The following is a 17,895-nucleotide window of genomic DNA, read 5'->3' as shown; positions in this document are numbered from 1 at the left end:
GGGTCTTGCAAGTGCCGAAATGTTGAAATTTGCAGTGTTTTTAATTACCGCCCATACGAAAGACACTTAAACATTTTTAAAACAAATCGAACATCACAGACACATCCTCAGTTGTAAGCCAATAATTTTCGATAAAATCGTAAGATATTTTCAAGATTAGAGGGTAAAAGTGAGGTTAATTCAAAAGTCAACAAACTAGAAAATGCAGAGTAGCCAACCGAGCAATGAGAAAAAGCACTAAAAAAGTGACAGATGGCATGAAGGGAGTGAGTTCATTGCAAGTTTATTTATAATTGTTGCGCCCCACAGTTTGTTTTTGGAAATGGCAACACCACGAGAAGCTGTTCCGAAACCGATCCAACAAGACTGGGTAAACAGAGAATACATTGAAGTAATTACCGTCAGCATTAAAAAAATCACCGACTTCCTCAACTCATTTGGTAAAAAGGTAAATTTCCACGAACGTCAGTGTGACAGGACTTTGTTTTTTAGATCTCTCGTGCCGTTCAAAATTGGCAGTGTTAAATGAAAAATTGACAACATTGGAAAGGAAGATCGACTATTTGGAAGCTTGTGTAAGTTTCTCATTTTTATTTTTAATTAATTGTAATATTTACTGTGTTTGAAGGTCACAAAAGGTGAAACTTTAACGTAAAACCGTATGCTGTTTCTACGCCCCTTAATAACATGTTTCCACAATGTATAAAGACTGTTTATAAACCTCTTAATATCCCACGTCGGAGTTTGTTTTACTGGTTAAATATAGTTTTCAATCGGGTGGATGAAGACCGAAGGAAAGAAGTAGGACCTGATCGTTCATGCGCGGAGTGGTTACTCCGGAATGGAGCGTTTGTCAAGTGGAACAATGCACCGGAGTTTTTAAAAGATTACAATAAACTTCCACCAAAAAACTTCACCTTGGCTATTGTAGAAGTGGATGCTTCTGAAGCAAGTATCATGCATTATGGTTTTTCACACTTTGTAGGATGTAATAGTATCAAAAAAATCAACTTCCATAAATGTTACTACTTGGAGAATCGCGCACTGAAAGAATTAGCTCCTCTGAAAAACTCTTTGGAATATTTAAAAATTAGTGAATGCATGAATATCAGTGACACTGGTCTGCTGTATCTTACTGAACTAAACAAATTAAATGAGTTAATTTTAGTTGACTTACCTTATGTTAAAGATAAGACGAAGACTGTTAGTCAGTTACAAACGGCTTTACCTAAATGTAACATACAATTTAAATAAAAAAAATAAAACAATTTTAAAATCAACGTGCAAAATGGTTATCCTTCTAGTTTGTTTTTACTGTTTGTCGTTGGTGATGAAACAAGACCGATTTCACCAGATTCAAGTTGTTTTAACAGTCGAAATAAAGCAGCAGCTTCTCTAATTCTACTAAACTCAATGCAGAAGGCTTGTACTTCTATAAACAATTCTTGAACGTTAATAATTTTGTTTCTTATTAACGACTGTAAAAATACGCAAACGAGACGGACCAACCGATTCTGCATATACCTGTCTTTAATTGTTTCACACGTCGATATACAATTAGAAATGTATAAATGTACAAATTCCGTGGGAAGATCCACTGTTGTCGTCAGTCTGTTTACAACTTCCATTGAATGCAGTGACATCTCCATATTCACTAAAACACTGAAGTACTCAGTGATCTGTTTAGATTGCATGAGCTTTAAAAGAACTTCAATGGCAATAAGAGGGTTGTTTTCCACCAACTCTGGGAGCTATAATATCAATTTTAGATCATTTATTTGGTATTCAGTATTCACCTTTGATGGGGTGAGTCCAATGTGATACACCAATTTAAAATCACTTTCTAGTTCTCCCAGTAACTGCTGTTGCTGTTGTAATGACAGCGCCGACTTGTAAGCTTTGTTCATCAATTGTCTAGCTTCTTGTCCTGCAGTGTCGGGAACACACATTGTCACGTCATAAGCCACAGAGTGTTCTTTGGGATTCGTTACGTTCAACCATACAAGCTTAAAAGACATTAAAACCAAGGAAATTTGAAGAACAAACTTACTTCATCTTGGGTGTTTAGTAGCGGTGGCGCAAGTGTTACAAACTCTGGTCTGTAAATTTTGTTCATGTAGGCGTTTTCGCCTGTTGCAATTCTTTTTATTAAAGTTTCGTATTCTTGGACATCTGTACAGTAACTGAAATGAACTAGATAAAGTCGCGATGTTGAAAGATAATAATAGTGCATATTATACAGGTAGTCCGCGATGGGCTTGACATTATTTTAAAGTAACCGGAAATTAACTGAATAAATCTCACACACTATATTATTTTCTAATTAAAGGCGCGGTTTTGAATAGACTCGGACTGAGTGAGAACCGTATGAAATTTCGAGTAATCGCTAGAAGACTGAAATTTTGAAGCTTCGGAAATGTCGGTGGTCCATATGTATCCGGAATTACGAGACATAAGAAAAATTATGGTTTCCGGGATCGTTTTTTGCGCCCTTTTTTCCCTTAGAATCGGTTCTCATAAAAAATTGGAACTCACAATGAAAAATTTTGAATTTTTGTACTTTGATCGCCACTCGTATACTAATTGATCTATGGATCTGATATTTGGCCAGTTGATAAACTTTATGCTGCTCTATCTTTCGGTTGAGATAAACTCAAAAGTATTAAACGTCCTTTTCGCTCCGAAAAAGGTTCTTGAAAATGACCCCGAAAACACCCTCTAAAAATCTATTTTGGTCGATATCTATTTTATTTGTTAAAACCTTCAGCAGTCTGGTGGGGTCTGACAGACCCAGAGGTGGAAAAAAAAGCGTTGCTCTCTCTAAACTAATTGACTCAAAAGCTTAAATTCCTTATAGTTGCTTATTTTGACTCATTCTAACTACTGTCTTTTTTGTTCCGGCATTGTCGGTGCAAAAATATAAAATTTGTAATAAAATATATTGACCGGGCCTCTCCAGACCACACCAGACTGAAGACGCGATATTATTTCTTCCTGATTTCAAAAGTTGTCTATATTGTTTTCTAACTCTAAATGTATTATTTTTTTGAGTCACATGCGTATTTTTAACTTTTGGATTTTTTATAAATTGTAACCATAAAAAAATAGACTTTGAACGTGAAAAATGTACTTTTTCGTTTTTGGAAAAAAGTGCCGTTTCAAAAAAAGAATTTTTTTTCGAATGTTGAAAGGAAAATTGATTATCTAAGTAATAATGACTTATACAGTGAATATATTTGCATAGAAATCATAGAATCCATTATTTTGTGCGTTTGTTCACTTTTAAATTGATATTTATTGATTTGGAAGTTTATCATATTTTCACGTTGTAAAATATAAAATATGTTTTTTAATCTACTAAATACAATCTTCTAATTTACAATGTTTTACATCATTTTCAAGCAAATTGCAGTATTGAATTTTATTCTAAGCCTAAAAATTAACAGACTAATATTGTCCGGCTGAGCTAGCAGACTACTGGAAAGTTAAGAAAATTCATGTTATATGGGTTCATTTTACGCAGAATTCAAAGCGAGCCTTATTTTTCCGTGTGGCAACAAATAACAGAATTTTCCAAGTTTCGAAAATGTCGGTGCTCCATATTTCCGGAAATACGACAGATAGAAAGATTCAGTTTTCAAAATAGTTGTTCTCGCTTAGTGTCTGCTCTTAGACATTCAAAATTCGATGGTCATGTTTTTTGGGTAAAAAAAATGCAACTCAAACGACAAAAATTTTTGAATTTTTGATCCCCACAAGTATATTATTTGACCAACCGATGTGAGATTTGGCCAGTTGATAGACCCTGAGCTGCTCTTTCGATTAATGTAAACTGAAAAGTATTAAAAAAATTTTTGGCTCCGAAAAAGCTTTTTGAAAATGACCTCAAAAACAGCCGTGAAAGTCTATTTTATTTGTAAAGGAAATTTATGTTGTAGGGGCTCATTTTACGCAGAATTTCACGCTAAATCCAAAACTGTCCTTATTTTTCCCGTACGTCAACAAATAACTAAATTAGAAATGACTCAAACGATGGTTTTTTGATCGCGCCACTCGTATCCTATCGACCTATCGATCTGAATAGATCAAAATGACACTTTTTTCTCACATGCTTACCAAAGTTATAAATATTTTTTAATTAATAATATATGGGCTGTTCCATTTAAAATATAAGTAAGTGTCAAGAAAATATAAATCTTTTCATTCGACTCTCGTCTTATCCGCTTACTTTTGTCTCCAAAATTTCAAATTCCCATCGTTTGTAGTTTTTGAGCTCATCGTGGACCACCTGTATTAATTTTAATGACAGTAGAAGGCCATATTACACGTGGAAGTTAAAAAACAAGATGTTAAGTGAGTTTTTTACTCATCCATGCTTAATATAGCCATTATATCCGAATTAAATACTATGCTTTATACAACAAGCGTTTCAGCGTTATTGTCTATAGTTACGAGTAAATGTTAATTTTGACCAAGATTCCCATAGTGTAACTATGATTATAGCCACGGCAGCTTATATTTTCACGTGTTGGAATATCATGTCATTATACCTCTACTACCACAGAGATAATGCATCTATTTTTTAACCATTGTAGATAAAAGTACCTATTAGATTTTTCAGGTAGAGATAACATCACAGGAATGCCAGTCTTGCAGGTTTGTGGTAGTTCAGATTGTTTTTCTGCCAACAACAATTCCACCATTGAGAAGTCAGTTGGTTGAAACGACCCAACATCTGAATTCACAACTTGTGTTGCTGTTTTTTTGAGTATCTGAAATAAATTTATTAGAATATTCCAAATAAAAGAAAAACAGGCTTACAGCATCTCTTGGCACTTCTGATAACAACTGAGTTAAAAAATATTTCTCGGGTGGCGATAATCTGGGTAATTGGCCGGGGTATTCTAATTTTGGGGCTCCTACATTACTCTGATGTTCTGGGGGGTGCTACACAAAAATAAAAATGAAATAAGAGAGAAGGGGGGTTTCTAGAACATACCAGGAGGTGTACAAAAACATTCGCAAATGGAATATTTGCGAAAGATTCGCCCCTGTATAGCTCATATAGCAGTGTTATTGCTACCAACTTCTGTTCAGGCTCCTTCAAAAGATCTTGCTGCAGTAGCACAATTAAAAAGTTTCCCACTAAAATAAAATCATATAATGTAATTCATCGTTAGTTGAATGTTCCAAAACCTTTAAAATAGTCAGCCGGCTCAAATTTTTTGTGTAATTCGTTAGAAAGGCCCTCCAGTGTTTGTGATTTTACTTTTCCTTCCTCCAGAATACTAAAACGAAGATGTTACATTTTTATAGAATGTATACTTGACTTGTAAGCTTTACTCTAATAAAATTTCACATTGCTCCACACTCAAAGCCATTTTAAATTCAAATTTCACTTTATTGTCACTGAGAAGATTGACAGGCGATTGACAGCTCTGACATCAAAATAATTAAGGTTATGTGACAGTGACAGCGATTGCATTGCAGTGACACCTATGCCAGTTTCCCAATTTTAATTTTGAAAATGTTTTATTGCCATTTGATTGCCAATTTAATTGCAAATTATCAAAAATTGTAGTGAAAGTGTAAATTGTGTTGATTTTGTACTTACTCTGTCGAAATTGTTTAAATATTTTGTGTTTTTCCAAGTGTCTTTATTAACCTTAAAAAATGGATAAAGTGAAAAAACCTCGTAAAAAGGCCACTGGTTATAAAATGCCGGATCCTATTCTTCCAGGAGAGATTTTCACCGACGTCTCTAAAAAGCAGTGGCGTTTAGGAACATCAATTGGAAAAGGGGGATTTGGGGAAATCTACTCTGCCTGCGAAGCTACAAGCACATCTTCTAAATATCCATTCGTTATTAAAGTTGAACCTCACGGAAATGGCCCCTTATTTGTAGAAATGCATTTTTATATGAAAAATGCGAAACAAGCTGATAGTATGTTGTTTATAAAATCATATTGCATCTAACACTGATTTTTAGTTGAGACTTTTATGAAGAAACACAAGTTGAAATCATTTGGAATGCCAGCGTATTTGGGGTCTGGCTCACACGAAATTGGGGCTACTAAATACAGATTTATTGTTATGGAAAAATTTGGAAAGGATATTGATAAGTTAAGGAAGGAAAATAATGGCGCCTTATCTGCAAGTACTGTGTTTCAACTGGCATGGCAAATTGTAAGTGGTTTAATTTAGAAACTTCACATAAAAAATATTGATCCACCATTTTTGTATCTTTCCCATTTTTAATATGTAAAAAAGTACCATTTTGATGTTTATCTGCATCCTATCAAAGTGTCTTTATTAACTTTTTTGGCAGAAAGACCATTTCTAGATTATAGCATCGGAATGATCTTAATCTGTGTTTAAAAATGATAGTAGAACAACCTTTATTTTTAAACAATCTTCAGTGACTTTCATTCAGACACCAAAAAACGAGAATGAAAAGGCACTAGAAATTATTTAATAATGGCTCATTCCAACACCATTTTTGGGGTCAGAATGAAAAGTCAATAAAGATCGTTTAGGGACGTAGGGCGTAGGTAATGTGCCAACTTGCCTGGTAGAGCTTCGAAATAAAAACCGTAATAAAAAATAGTATCTATAACTCGTATCCTGCAGCTTTGTTTAGAGTATATATACTATTGAGATCAGATTCTTGATGAGTTTTTGGTTTCCGAATCCCAATCCAAAGGAACGTTTAAAGAAAATCTAGAGAGAATATAAAGATTCTAATATTAAGAAGATCATAAGTATAATCTTATATTCAGAAAACCTAATGAAATCTCAAAGACTTTTAAAAAGAATATAAGAAAAAAATTGCAGATTGTTCAAACAATTAAGAAATGGAAAGGATTTCCAACTACTTTAAGAAAATTTATGGAAAGGCAAGAAACTAAACTTGGAGACATCAATTGTCCATAGAATATGACGAAAATATGGCAAGATTTTAAAGAAAATTAACACGAGGACAAGTTTAAAAGAAAACAGAAATTAAGGTAAATAATTAAAATCTAACGATAATAATTCAAGTGGAGTCCAACGGGAGTTTAGAGAAAATACTGGGACTCAAGACGATTTACGAAGAAGAAAACCAAGGAACATTTTTAAATGAGAAAATCAATACATACAAATTACAAGTAAAATCTAAAAATTTTAAAGTTAATCTAAAAAGAAATTCTATACAATCGAAAATTTATGGAAAATTATAAAAAAATTAAGTAATCGAATCTAAATTTAATAATTTAATAATTTGTCTAGAAGAAATTATAACTTTAAAACAGATCTAAAGTGTCTGAGCAAATATAAAGAGTAGCTAGTCAATCTAAAAATGGTTAAAGAAAATACCAGAAAAAGAGAGAATTTAAACAATATAAGAAATAATCTAAAGAGACTCAAGAGAATTTCAGGAGAATGTAAAGAATGATCTGAAGATGCATAATCTGAAGAAGCTCAAAATATAATTTAAGGACAATTTAAAAACTTTAAACATAATTTGATTTTAGTATAAACAGAATTTATAGAGAAATTATTAGAGATTCTAAAGTCTACATAAAAGGACTAGAGACTATAATGAAAATTTAGCATCAAGAGAATATTGCAATTACAATGAGAATTAAATTAACAAAATAAAATTTAAGGAAAACTTAAAGAGAATTTAAAGAAAACTGTCTAACTAACAATAAATATCTGAAGAAAATCTAGAGACTCTAAAAAGAAGATTAGAAAATCTTAAAGGAGAATTAAAATTGAATTCAAATAATTTAAGACAAATCTATAAAACCTACAATGTAAAATGATTCAAAACAATATATACAATCTAGAAATGAAAGAAAATCGAAGCATCTAAGCATTCTAATGAATTTAAAATGTAACAATTACTTAAATTTATAAAACTTTAAGGGTATAAATAGATGAAAAAGAATCCAAAGATAGTCTGGAAAATCTATGGAGAATTAGTCTAAAACAAGGTTATATAAAATCGAGGGAGAATCTGACCGAAAATGTAAGAAGAATATAAATAGCAATAAGAATTTATAGACGGTCTAGAAAATATTAAAAATTCAGATAGTATAAAAAAAAATTAAAAAGAACGAGGGACTATAAAGACAATTAAGAAAAATCAAAAGAACAATTATACAGGCTGTGTACAATGCATGTACAAAAAGAGTGTGATAATTCGTTGTCACAAATTGAGCCTATTAAGAGAAAAAAATTTTAATAAAACTGTTTTCGTTTTCGAGATAAAATTACACCAAAATTTTAATAAATTTGCTTACTTGTGCGCCGGTGATTTCAAAGTAAACAAAAAATTGAGTTACTGGCTGCTTAGGAAACAAGTCATTTCAGGTACGTTTTTTGCTAGTGGTGTAGAAAATACGTGGATTGGCGTTAATTTTACTTTGTCAGTTTTTGATTTAAAAATTGCTTTTTCAAACAGGGAAAATCAAGAGAGAATGTGACAATTTACGAGAAGAATGTACCAAATAAATACCTTTACATCTGAGTTTATGTAACTAATGTTCCTCACAGACCATTTATTGTTCGAAATTGTTTTTTTTATGTCGGTAATACTACAAATAGCCCCCGCCTATTGTTTACAATTATTAAAGAGACCTGTTAGGGCCAGCTCAAACTCCTGATTCCAAATCCCATCAAGCATGTATGGAAGATTCCTCAGCTACGTGTTTTTAAAAACCAATTTTTGTATTATGGTACCACAGTAACTCAACTACCTGTTGCATTTTGGTAACTTAATTTTTTTTTCTTAGACTTACGTTTTGGAATATATTCACGAATTCGGTTACGTTCATGCTGACATCAAAGGGGGTAACATTCTCATGGGAACCACACCTGCGACAAAAAACCAATCTTATCTTCTCGACTTTGGTTTAGCAACGAAATTTAGTACCGACAAAGAATTTAAACCAAATCCCAAGAAGGCTCATGACGGAACTATTGAGTACCTCAGTCGTGATGCTCACTCTGGAGGTAATGTTTAACTATGTATGTTATAATGTCGTGATATTAAATTAATTTACAGTGCCAACAAGAAGAGGAGACTTTGAAATTCTTGGATACAATCTAATTCACTGGTTAGGAGGGACTTTACCGTGGGAGCGTGCTTTAAGTGATCCTAAAGTTGTCCAACAAAAGAAGGAAGAAAATATGGCTGACATTCCAAAATTTGTAAAAACGTGTCTTACAAAAAATAATGGTAACGTTCTTTACTGTTATTTTTCAAAATTGATAATTGTTTTCCAGAATCTCTTGTTAAGTTCCTACAGTATTGTAATAAGCTAAAGTTTAACGAAGTACCTGACTATAAAAAAATTCGTGCTTTATTCGAGTCAGAAATACAGAAAAACGACGCTTTCCCAAATGGTGTAATGGAATTTAGCAGCCCTAAAAAGCGAAATGTTCAAAAAGTGGTGAGGGTTGAAGATGACGACGTCGAAATGACCAAACCATCTATAAAAAAAGAGAAGAAACAGAAAGAGAATCAATATGTTGTTAACCAAACAAGTGAAATCATGACTGATGCCATGAAAGAAATTTTAGCGAGGCGAAGAGAAAAAGAAGCGGATAAAAAGAGGAAACCCACTACCAAAAAAGAAAAATTGAATGGGGATGTGGTCAACAGTAACAAACTCGAGGGTTATAATGCGGAAATGTTGGAAGTGTATGCACGAAAAATAAGGAACGAGACGAAAAAAAAAGGAAGGAAAGACTTGCTATGCTAAGACGTTAATTTCCATGGGTTAATTATTACGAGAAATAGAGAGTCGAAGACTTGTAAGCACCGGCGAAAAAGGTGTACTTTTTAGTGTATTTTTGTATAATTTTGATTAATAAAGTTTTTTGCAAAAGTATGGAAATGTTTCTATATGTATTAAACAAGGTGTTTATTTCTAGCATCAAGGGTGGCTTTGGATACTTTGGAATTCCTGTCATGCACTATTTTGCCTCTTTGTTTTTATAGTGAATATAACTATCTTGAAAATTATTGATAGTCATTTACGTCAAGGACGTTTCAGTTACGGTTTTGTGTCCAAGTTTATGATTTTCAGGTTTCAAACCACCAACTAAAACAGTTTTCTTATATAGAAACTGCTATTATGGTTCCAAATTTCTAGTCGAGATTCATGTAACCGAGCAATTTTTATATGGAAATAACCACTGTTTTTGTTCATACTAATACATGGATTTTTTGTATTGAGCAGGTCAGATTAGATTTTTTTTTAATTTTCTCACATATTTTGTATAAATAATTTTGTTTCAACTCTTCATCAATTGTCTTAGATATTTTTTAGATCCTTGAAATCTCTTAAAGTTTTTCTAGAATTTGCTTAAGATTACTCTTTTAGAGTCTGCAATGAGTTTCAGATTATTTAATTTTACTTAATCCGAAACTTGATTGTAGTAAACACCACCGCAAATTAGTTTACAATAAAAAACCATTAATCAGATTTCTCACGGGCGAACTGATAACGCAGTTGTTTTTATGGTTTTTTGTTTTTTGATTTTATACCTTTTCAATGGTAGGTGGGCGACTTGTCGAAATATGGGGAGGGGGAGGAATGGCTTTTAAAAAAACCCATAAAAAAATTCATTAAGAAAAATTGTTGCAAATGGTGAGTTCTCAAACTTACCAGTTTATTTTTGTGTGCACTCATTTCCATAACACCCTGTATTTTTTTACATTATTTTTAAACTTTACAACATTTTGCATCAACGATGACACGAATTTTGCAATATGCACGAATTTTTCTTATTTTTTAAATTTTAAATTTGCTCAAGAAAAAATTGAAAATTGATGCCGCAATGTTGGTTGCCTATACACATAAGAATAATATTTTTAAAACGATTTAACAAAAACACTAATGGCAACTAATTATATTTTAATGAGCTTCTTTAGAAAATACAATTAGGATAATTACTAAAGAGCAAGCAATGTTTAAAATTTTATAAATTATAAATTCAACTCAACGTCGCGTCCTCTGAAAACACCGCCTCGTCCAGTGTCCGGAAAATCTCCTTGTTTTTGACATGTGAGTGGATTGGTTATGGTAGTTTATGATTATGGTTGTCGTTGTCGGCTTATTGTTGATTTTTATCAAAACTGAACGTTTCCTTCAGACTCCGACGTTTTTCAGGAGCAAACAACAAACCTTTTAGGTTATATTACCGAACACCACCCGTTTGAGCAACCGCCGAGGAAGAAGGCATAAATGTAACCTCCAGTTCTACTTAGAAAGATCTCTGGCATTTTTGCTTACAATTAGCGAATGCCACAGCTGTGGCAATAATTAACTTGGCCCAGTAGTGTACAGCTTTGAGACAAAATGTTAACAATAACAACAAGCTTGATGAGATTACTGTGGCAAACATCAAAGTGAATGCAAAGTTGGCAAATATGGGGTCACAAGTTGAGGAATTCAATGTTATACAGTTTGAGAAACGACTAACTGCTTTAAAGGACTCGCAGGAAAATATAAATGCTTGTTGCAAGTGGTGTTTGGAAAACAGGCAGCATCATAAAAAAATTGTTTGTTCTTGGTTAAATGTGTTAAAAAGAGTGAAAGTTGAACAGAGACTGAACTTATTCTACCTAGCTAATGATGTTATTCAGTATAGTAAGAGGAAACAGTTTGAGTTTGTTGATAGTTGGGGCACAGCTCTACAGAAGGCCACAACCTTGGTCCGGTAAGGAAAAAAACAACACACTGTATAATCCTAATGAGTCTTTCATGTTTGTTTTGTAGTGACGATAAAGTGAAGCACAAAATCGTCAGGATTTTTAATATATGGCAGCAAAGAGGTGTTTATAATGAAGAATTCATATCTGATTTGTGTGGACTCATTAGTGTGGTTCCTACAGCGTCTAAAAGTGATGAGCCCCATGAGTTTCAGGTTTGTCTACACTAAATTGAATATTCTTAATTAACTGTCGTGTTTCAGTCAAATTATGTAATTAACAAAATCAAACAGTGCTCCAAATTAGAAAATGAAACAGATCTGAAGTTAAAGGTTTTAAAGGAGCACAACCCAAAAATCCAGCTTGAGACTGAAACTCTCTGCGTTTCTTTAAAAGGTACTTATAAAATACTAACGTAATTTGGTTAAAACGACGGATTTTAGAACGTGCCCACGTTGATGATGTAGAAAAGGAGTTAGAAATTTACGTTAAACACTTAGAAGGGTATATCAACGCTCTGAAAACTGAAATAAAATGTAGAATTACAAATATTTCCGTCTTGAAGCAGGCCAACAACCATTTAGACAAAGACAAAAGAGATGTTAAAGTGGTCGCTACTGTAAGTATGAAAATATTGCTTTCTTTATTTTAAAACCATTTTTCAGGCATACAAAGTTTTTGGTAATAAAGTTAAGTCATTCCAAAGAAAACTAGAGGAACACAAGGCTACATTAGCCAGTCCTGTTCCATCACCAGATATTAACGCCCCTTCACCTAGTCCTGATTGTGATATAGAGTTGCCTGATGACAATGATATCAAATCAAAAAGTAAAAATCGAGCGTGTGAATTGATGGTTTTTATAATGGAATTTTCAGATTCTGGTGTTGATTACAATCCTGCAGTGTCGTTTACAGCGGGGTACTATAATCCTGTGCCTCCACCCACAACAGAAGCTCAAAACTTTGTTGCTAATGGTTACACAAGTTTTATAGGTTCGAATTTTAATGTAGAGGTAAGTTTCTTTTATTAATAGTGTGTTTTATACAAATTTTTATCTACACCTAAGTAAGAAGTGTAGGAATTTTGAGTGTTTTGTATATTAAATCCGATTTTTTTTTCTAGAATTTGAACGCTTCGTCTCTCTTCACCAACACTCAAACATCAACAAACCCTAGTTTAACAGATGTAACAAACAGCAACTACAGCTTAAATGTTGACATGTCTAACGTACTGCAATCTATAAGTCAACCTCCACCTCCCCCAATTGAGACACCTACAGAATCGGCACCCTTTCAATATCAAGAAGGAGGTCATTTGCCTTTATTACCACCACCGATGCCTCCGTTCAGTGCCAAATCGGACTATGATCATCCTTATCATAGTTACAATCCTGCAGATAAAGGAAATTATGGTAAGAACAACAAACTATATATTAAATATTAAAATAAAAAAATATTCAAAATTGCAGGCTTTGAACCTGGTGTGGGATCATTTGATCCTCCAAATGGAGCAAATCCGTTTTCGTCTTCTGAAGAATATAATCCAGAGCAGGAACCGGATACGTGGGAACCAGATGCTAGTTGGACACAACAACATATTGATACCGACACGCCGGAAAGTCCGCCCATTTTTGAAAAAGAGGGGTATATTGAAGGAATTGAATATCATGATAATAATGTTACGAGTGGAGCGGCTGATGTTGATCACAGGATTCTTCATACTTTGTCTTCTGAGCTTGGTGAGCTGCGTTTCCATAAAAAAAATTCTGTTGACATGAGCTTTATAATTTGAGTTCTGTTGGTAGTCCGATTGTTAATAACGCCTTTTTGAGGTTAATCATTAAGGATATTGGATAAAATGTCATTTTATACGTACTTTTGACTTCAACATTGTACAATTGTGAATATCGACTAAAAACTTCAGATTCGCAGAAAAATCTTCTTTCACAAATAACATTTTGATATGATTCCATTTATGTGTTATTTATTTTCTGAACATATTTATTGTTCGTAAAAGTTTGGAATTGCCTGTTAATTTTACGTTTAAAAACTGACTGTATGAAGCATATGAATTGAGAAAACATACGGCACCAAATGTTGTAGGAGTGAGAGTGAGATAGAGAGAAGGCCGTTAGTCGTAGCTTATTGGCATCGACTTAGAAGTTATGACATCACAAATCCGACTGTGGAGGCGCGTATTCAAATGCCCATTATTTAAAATTCTTTTTGAGATAAATCATCTGCGAAAAACAGACAGATATTCATTTTTAATGTTTTTATAGACTTAACAAATACATTTTATAAAATAAAAATTAAAAATCCACTAGCCTACTAAGCTGGAATTATTTTAATTTGCTATGCATTTGGCGGCTTCTTACTTGAAAACTGTCAAATTTCTTAAATATTTAGGTTTTTATTCGTCAAAACTGCTGCGGCGCGGTGTTAGTTACATGATTTATTTTTCTCAGAGCCGACTGCGAATGGAAATTTAATCAATCGCACGATATTATTGAACAAATCTTTTTTTAAATAATTTTTGAGAATTTAAACACGTTTTTTTATTTGAGTGACCACCATGTCAGTTTTTCTAAATTATTCATTTTCCTAAAATTTTGTGGTTTCTAATAATAACTGAATTAGCTACCGACCGTTTAGCACAAATTAAAGTTTACAGCTGTGTTTAAATTGGTAATTTCGCCAATTTTTTTGCAAAATCTTTAAAATCGCGGAGATTACATAATTTAATAAAAAATTAGGATTTTTTTTTGTTTTTTCTAAAGATTAAGTTTTCTTAAATATGCCTTTTTCCCTACAATTTGATGAACTAGTTACATAATTGTAGGATGAAGTTATCGAATTTTTCTAATGTTGGTCTTAAAGACGAACCCAAAACTTAATTTTTTTTATTAAATTCTGTAATTTAAATTCTTTTTGGGATAAATCATCTGCGAAAAAGAAACGGATATGTATTTTTAATGTTTTTATAGACTCAACTCAAATTTAAATTACAGAATTTATTTAAAAAAATGTATTTTGAATTTGTTTAATAAAAAAATCGAAATTTTTCATAATTCTGTAATTTAGGAGTGTTATTTAGGCACATTTTAAGTAACAAGTCCCTCAAATTTTACTCCTTTGACTTTAAAATTGTCGGGTTTACAGAATGTATTAAAACATTTTGGATTTTGGATTCTCAATTCAAACTTTTTGTTTCAAAATTCTGTAATTTAATAGACTCAGTGTAGGCATCTAAAGTATTTTTTTTTGGCTTTAAAACTGTTGGATTTTTAGAATTTAATCGAAAGTTTTGGATTTAGAGATTGTACTCCTGATGAAAATTTCTAAAATTCGTTCCTTGTTCTAAAATAAATTATTAGTGCACTCAATAATAATATCTAAAACAATTAGTTTACTAAATTTTGTTGCGTAATCTCTAAAACTCGCGGACAAATGTTCTATAAAATTTTGGTTTTCAGATTAATTTTTCAAATAAAAACTTATAAAATTTTGTGCACTTAATAGTCGCATCTAAAGTCATTAATCTACCAAATTTCGTGACATTCACTTTAAAAATGTCGAACTTTCAGAATTTATGATCTAAAATTTTGGGTTTGTCTCTGGAATGAAAAATTTTCAAATGCCTGCTTTTTGTTCTGAAATCCGGTAATTTAGTACACTTAATAGTTGTGTTGAAAGTCCACCAAACTTCGTGACATTCATTTTAAAAACTTACAGAATATAGGTAATCGAAAATTTTGTATTTTGAGTTTGACGCCGGAATGAAAAAATCTACTTTTTTTACAGTTGGTACTAAGATTCTGGAATTTAGTACGTCCAATAGTCATATTTAAAGCAATTAGTTGTCCAAATTTCATTGAATTATTGTTAACACTGCCAGACAAATCTACTAGAAAAAGTTGAAATATGAATTTCTAAAAATTTTACTCCTTGTTTTAAAATTCTATAATTTGGTACATTTAATATTCATATCTAAGTCAACCAAATTTTATCACTATAAAATTAAACGACCTTTAAAAGTATTAGTATTTCGAAAGAAAAAATATTTTCGGAATTTTAAAAAGTTAAGTTTTATAATTACATTTGTAATTTTGGTGGATTTGGTGCTATTGCAACGAAGTTTAGTACGGTTATTATTTCAGATCCGTTTATTAATTGTGTCTAATTACAAAATTACAGGAATTAATAGGCGAATTTTTAAAACTCAAATTATTAGAAGTAACTAATTTTCGGTTATATTCTGCAATTTTGGTAATTTTAAAATAATGCGATGAAATTTAGAGAGTTATTGGTTTTACACATTTATTAACTGTGCTAAATTACGAATTTTTAGGGCAAAATACACGAATTTAAAAAGTTGTAATCTTTAGAAATAAAAAAAAGTAATCATCCGTTTTATGTACTTTTCATTTCTCAGAAGACGCACGAAGACGAGGTAAAGACGTGGATCATCGAAACTTAATCAGTTTGACCGGCTCTCCCGCGGACACAAATTCAAACATTTCTTCTCAATCAAACATTTGGAACACATCAGGCGCTGATAAGGTAACAGTCGGACAGTTCATCCCCTGTTATTAATAATTTTCTTAAGGACTACCGGACAGACGTGCAGTCAGGTGTAGATCAAGATTATAGATTACCGCCCTTCAACATTGAGCAATTAAAATTACCTCCCCCACCACCTCCGCCGCCTAAATCGATGATGGGTTCTAATCAGTTTATTAAAAAACAGATTCCTTCTCCGAGGAAATTGGTGGATAACATCGAAAGCATCGACATGGAGTTAAGTGAAGATGAAAGTGAGGAGCATCAAGAGCACCGCGAAAATCTAAAAGTTGTAGTGGATCACGATAATAGAATGCGGAACAGTTCGATTTTAAAACCGCCGCCTCCGTTTCCAGATCTTCCGGACGATGTAGATGCGAATACTTTTCTTGATGATCTCGATAATGAACTCAACTCGAATGAATTTACCGCGAATTTACAGGACCCCGATCCTATGCCGAATATGGATCAACCGCCGCCTCATATGTCGCCGCATATGATGCCTCCACATCTGCAATCTAATAATTGGATACCAAAACAAAACTGTAATGTGAATTATAACTTTCGTAGAGGACACAGAGGAAGTGCAGTGTATAATAATCGTGTTATTCAACGGGGTAGAGGACGTGGAAATTATGGATTTCGGGGAGCTAGTAACTTTAGAGGTCGGGGTTTTGGTAGAGGTGCACCAAACAGAATGCATCACAAGGTGCGAGGTAATATGAGAGGACATTATCAAGGAGGTTTTTGAACATTTTTTGCAACAATATGTACATTATTATTAGTGCAGGACAGGTTGTAACGAGCAGTTTTGCTTAAACTTTTCACAAAAAAATGTATAATAGACTTAGTACTTCTGTAAACAGAGTTACATGAAAATATAGTGTAGCATACAACTTTGTTAGTTTACTAACAAGATCTTTACGAATAAATCTTTGTTTAAAATTTAAACATGCAAACAAAAAAACATTCAAATTTCATCGTTTTTGTATAAACTTGTACAAATCTATTTTAATAGTATATTGCCATAAAATTGGAAAATATTTAGTTGTTGCCTTTAAAATCTATAGGGCACTATTTTGCCTTTTGTGTGAATTGATTGTAATATAAAATATCTTGTTTTTACTTAAGTCAATCATATATACAGTACCTGAGAAACTTTTGTCCATTTACTGCGGTTTTTCTTTATTAGACTGAGTTGTTTTTTTTTATTCGTACTGTATTCGCTGATCTTAATGTATCTGAGGTTTTATATTATAATCTGCATTAAGGATTGTCACTCGTCTAAATAAATTGTCATTTAGAGTTATGTTATTGATTAAATTTTTTTATTGTGTGAGATTTAGTTGTTCAACGAATTTATTGGCTAAAAATAGTCGATATTAGAGACCGTGTAACGGTTCACTATCTTTCGAGCGGCACACAGAAAATAGTATATTGTATAACAAGTGTTGAAAATGGAAGATTTCACACGAGTTTTGCAGAATTGAGCCACGAGCCGTAGGCGAGTGGCTTAAGCAAACTAGTGTGAAATCGAATTTTCAACACGTGTTGTACACGATATTTTTCCGACGACCACAAAAATCGCAGAGTTAATATTTATTTTTTTAATTAAAGTTTATGGT

General features: G+C 32.5%; 5 protein-coding genes across 7 annotated transcripts; 4 read left to right on the top strand and 1 right to left on the bottom strand.

The window, feature by feature from the left end:
- Positions 1-185: 185 nt before the first annotated feature.
- Positions 186-735, top strand: HSPC300 (hematopoietic stem/progenitor cell protein 300). The gene is made up of 4 exons (XM_088050108.1): positions 186-266; positions 310-440; positions 493-575; positions 629-735. Exons 2-4 carry the CDS (start codon positions 323-325, stop codon positions 653-655), a joined length of 228 nt encoding a protein of 75 aa, XP_087906234.1. The 5' UTR covers positions 186-266; positions 310-322; the 3' UTR covers positions 656-735.
- LOC148180326 (ATP synthase subunit s, mitochondrial) lies at positions 688-1,280 on the top strand. The gene has a single exon (XM_088050107.1). It carries the CDS (start codon positions 688-690, stop codon positions 1,252-1,254), a length of 567 nt encoding a protein of 188 aa, XP_087906233.1. The 3' UTR covers positions 1,255-1,280.
- On the bottom strand, positions 1,269-5,430 carry Not11 (CCR4-NOT transcription complex subunit 11). Its single transcript, XM_088050105.1, has 8 exons — positions 5,344-5,430; positions 5,197-5,288; positions 5,000-5,145; positions 4,822-4,947; positions 4,606-4,772; positions 2,051-2,183; positions 1,797-2,006; positions 1,269-1,751 (listed from the first exon to the last, which is right to left on the bottom strand). The coding sequence occupies exons 1-8, from the start codon at positions 5,379-5,381 to the stop codon at positions 1,293-1,295; spliced, it is 1,371 nt and encodes a 456-aa protein (XP_087906231.1). The 5' UTR covers positions 5,382-5,430; the 3' UTR covers positions 1,269-1,292.
- A 135-nt stretch (positions 5,431-5,565) lies between these two features.
- LOC148180324 (nucleosomal histone kinase 1-like) lies at positions 5,566-9,879 on the top strand. The gene is made up of 5 exons (XM_088050106.1): positions 5,566-5,944; positions 5,990-6,186; positions 8,781-9,000; positions 9,053-9,226; positions 9,274-9,879. The coding sequence occupies exons 1-5, from the start codon at positions 5,674-5,676 to the stop codon at positions 9,750-9,752; spliced, it is 1,341 nt and encodes a 446-aa protein (XP_087906232.1). The 5' UTR covers positions 5,566-5,673; the 3' UTR covers positions 9,753-9,879.
- A 1,174-nt stretch (positions 9,880-11,053) lies between these two features.
- On the top strand, positions 11,054-17,579 carry LOC148180323 (uncharacterized). Of its 3 annotated transcripts, XM_088047334.1 has the most exons (10): positions 11,054-11,715; positions 11,775-11,922; positions 11,971-12,103; positions 12,151-12,326; positions 12,373-12,535; positions 12,584-12,720; positions 12,831-13,119; positions 13,177-13,446; positions 16,143-16,270; positions 16,317-17,579. In XM_088047334.1, the coding sequence occupies exons 1-10, from the start codon at positions 11,426-11,428 to the stop codon at positions 17,019-17,021; spliced, it is 2,439 nt and encodes an 812-aa protein (XP_087903460.1). In that variant the 5' UTR covers positions 11,054-11,425; the 3' UTR covers positions 17,022-17,579. The 3 variants fall into 3 exon arrangements, with proteins under 3 accessions (XP_087903460.1, XP_087903451.1, XP_087903441.1); XM_088047325.1 differs by having other exon boundaries at positions 12,373-12,720; positions 16,146-16,270; XM_088047315.1 differs by having other exon boundaries at positions 12,373-12,720.
- The last annotated feature ends 316 nt before the right edge of the window (positions 17,580-17,895 follow it).

This window comes from Gnatocerus cornutus, chromosome 1 (assembly GCF_029298725.1).
Source record: "Gnatocerus cornutus isolate USDA-ARS CGAHR chromosome 1, icGnaCorn1.1, whole genome shotgun sequence".
NCBI classification, from domain to species: domain Eukaryota; kingdom Metazoa; phylum Arthropoda; class Insecta; order Coleoptera; family Tenebrionidae; genus Gnatocerus; species Gnatocerus cornutus.
This window is presented reverse-complemented; position numbering and strand designations above follow the sequence as displayed.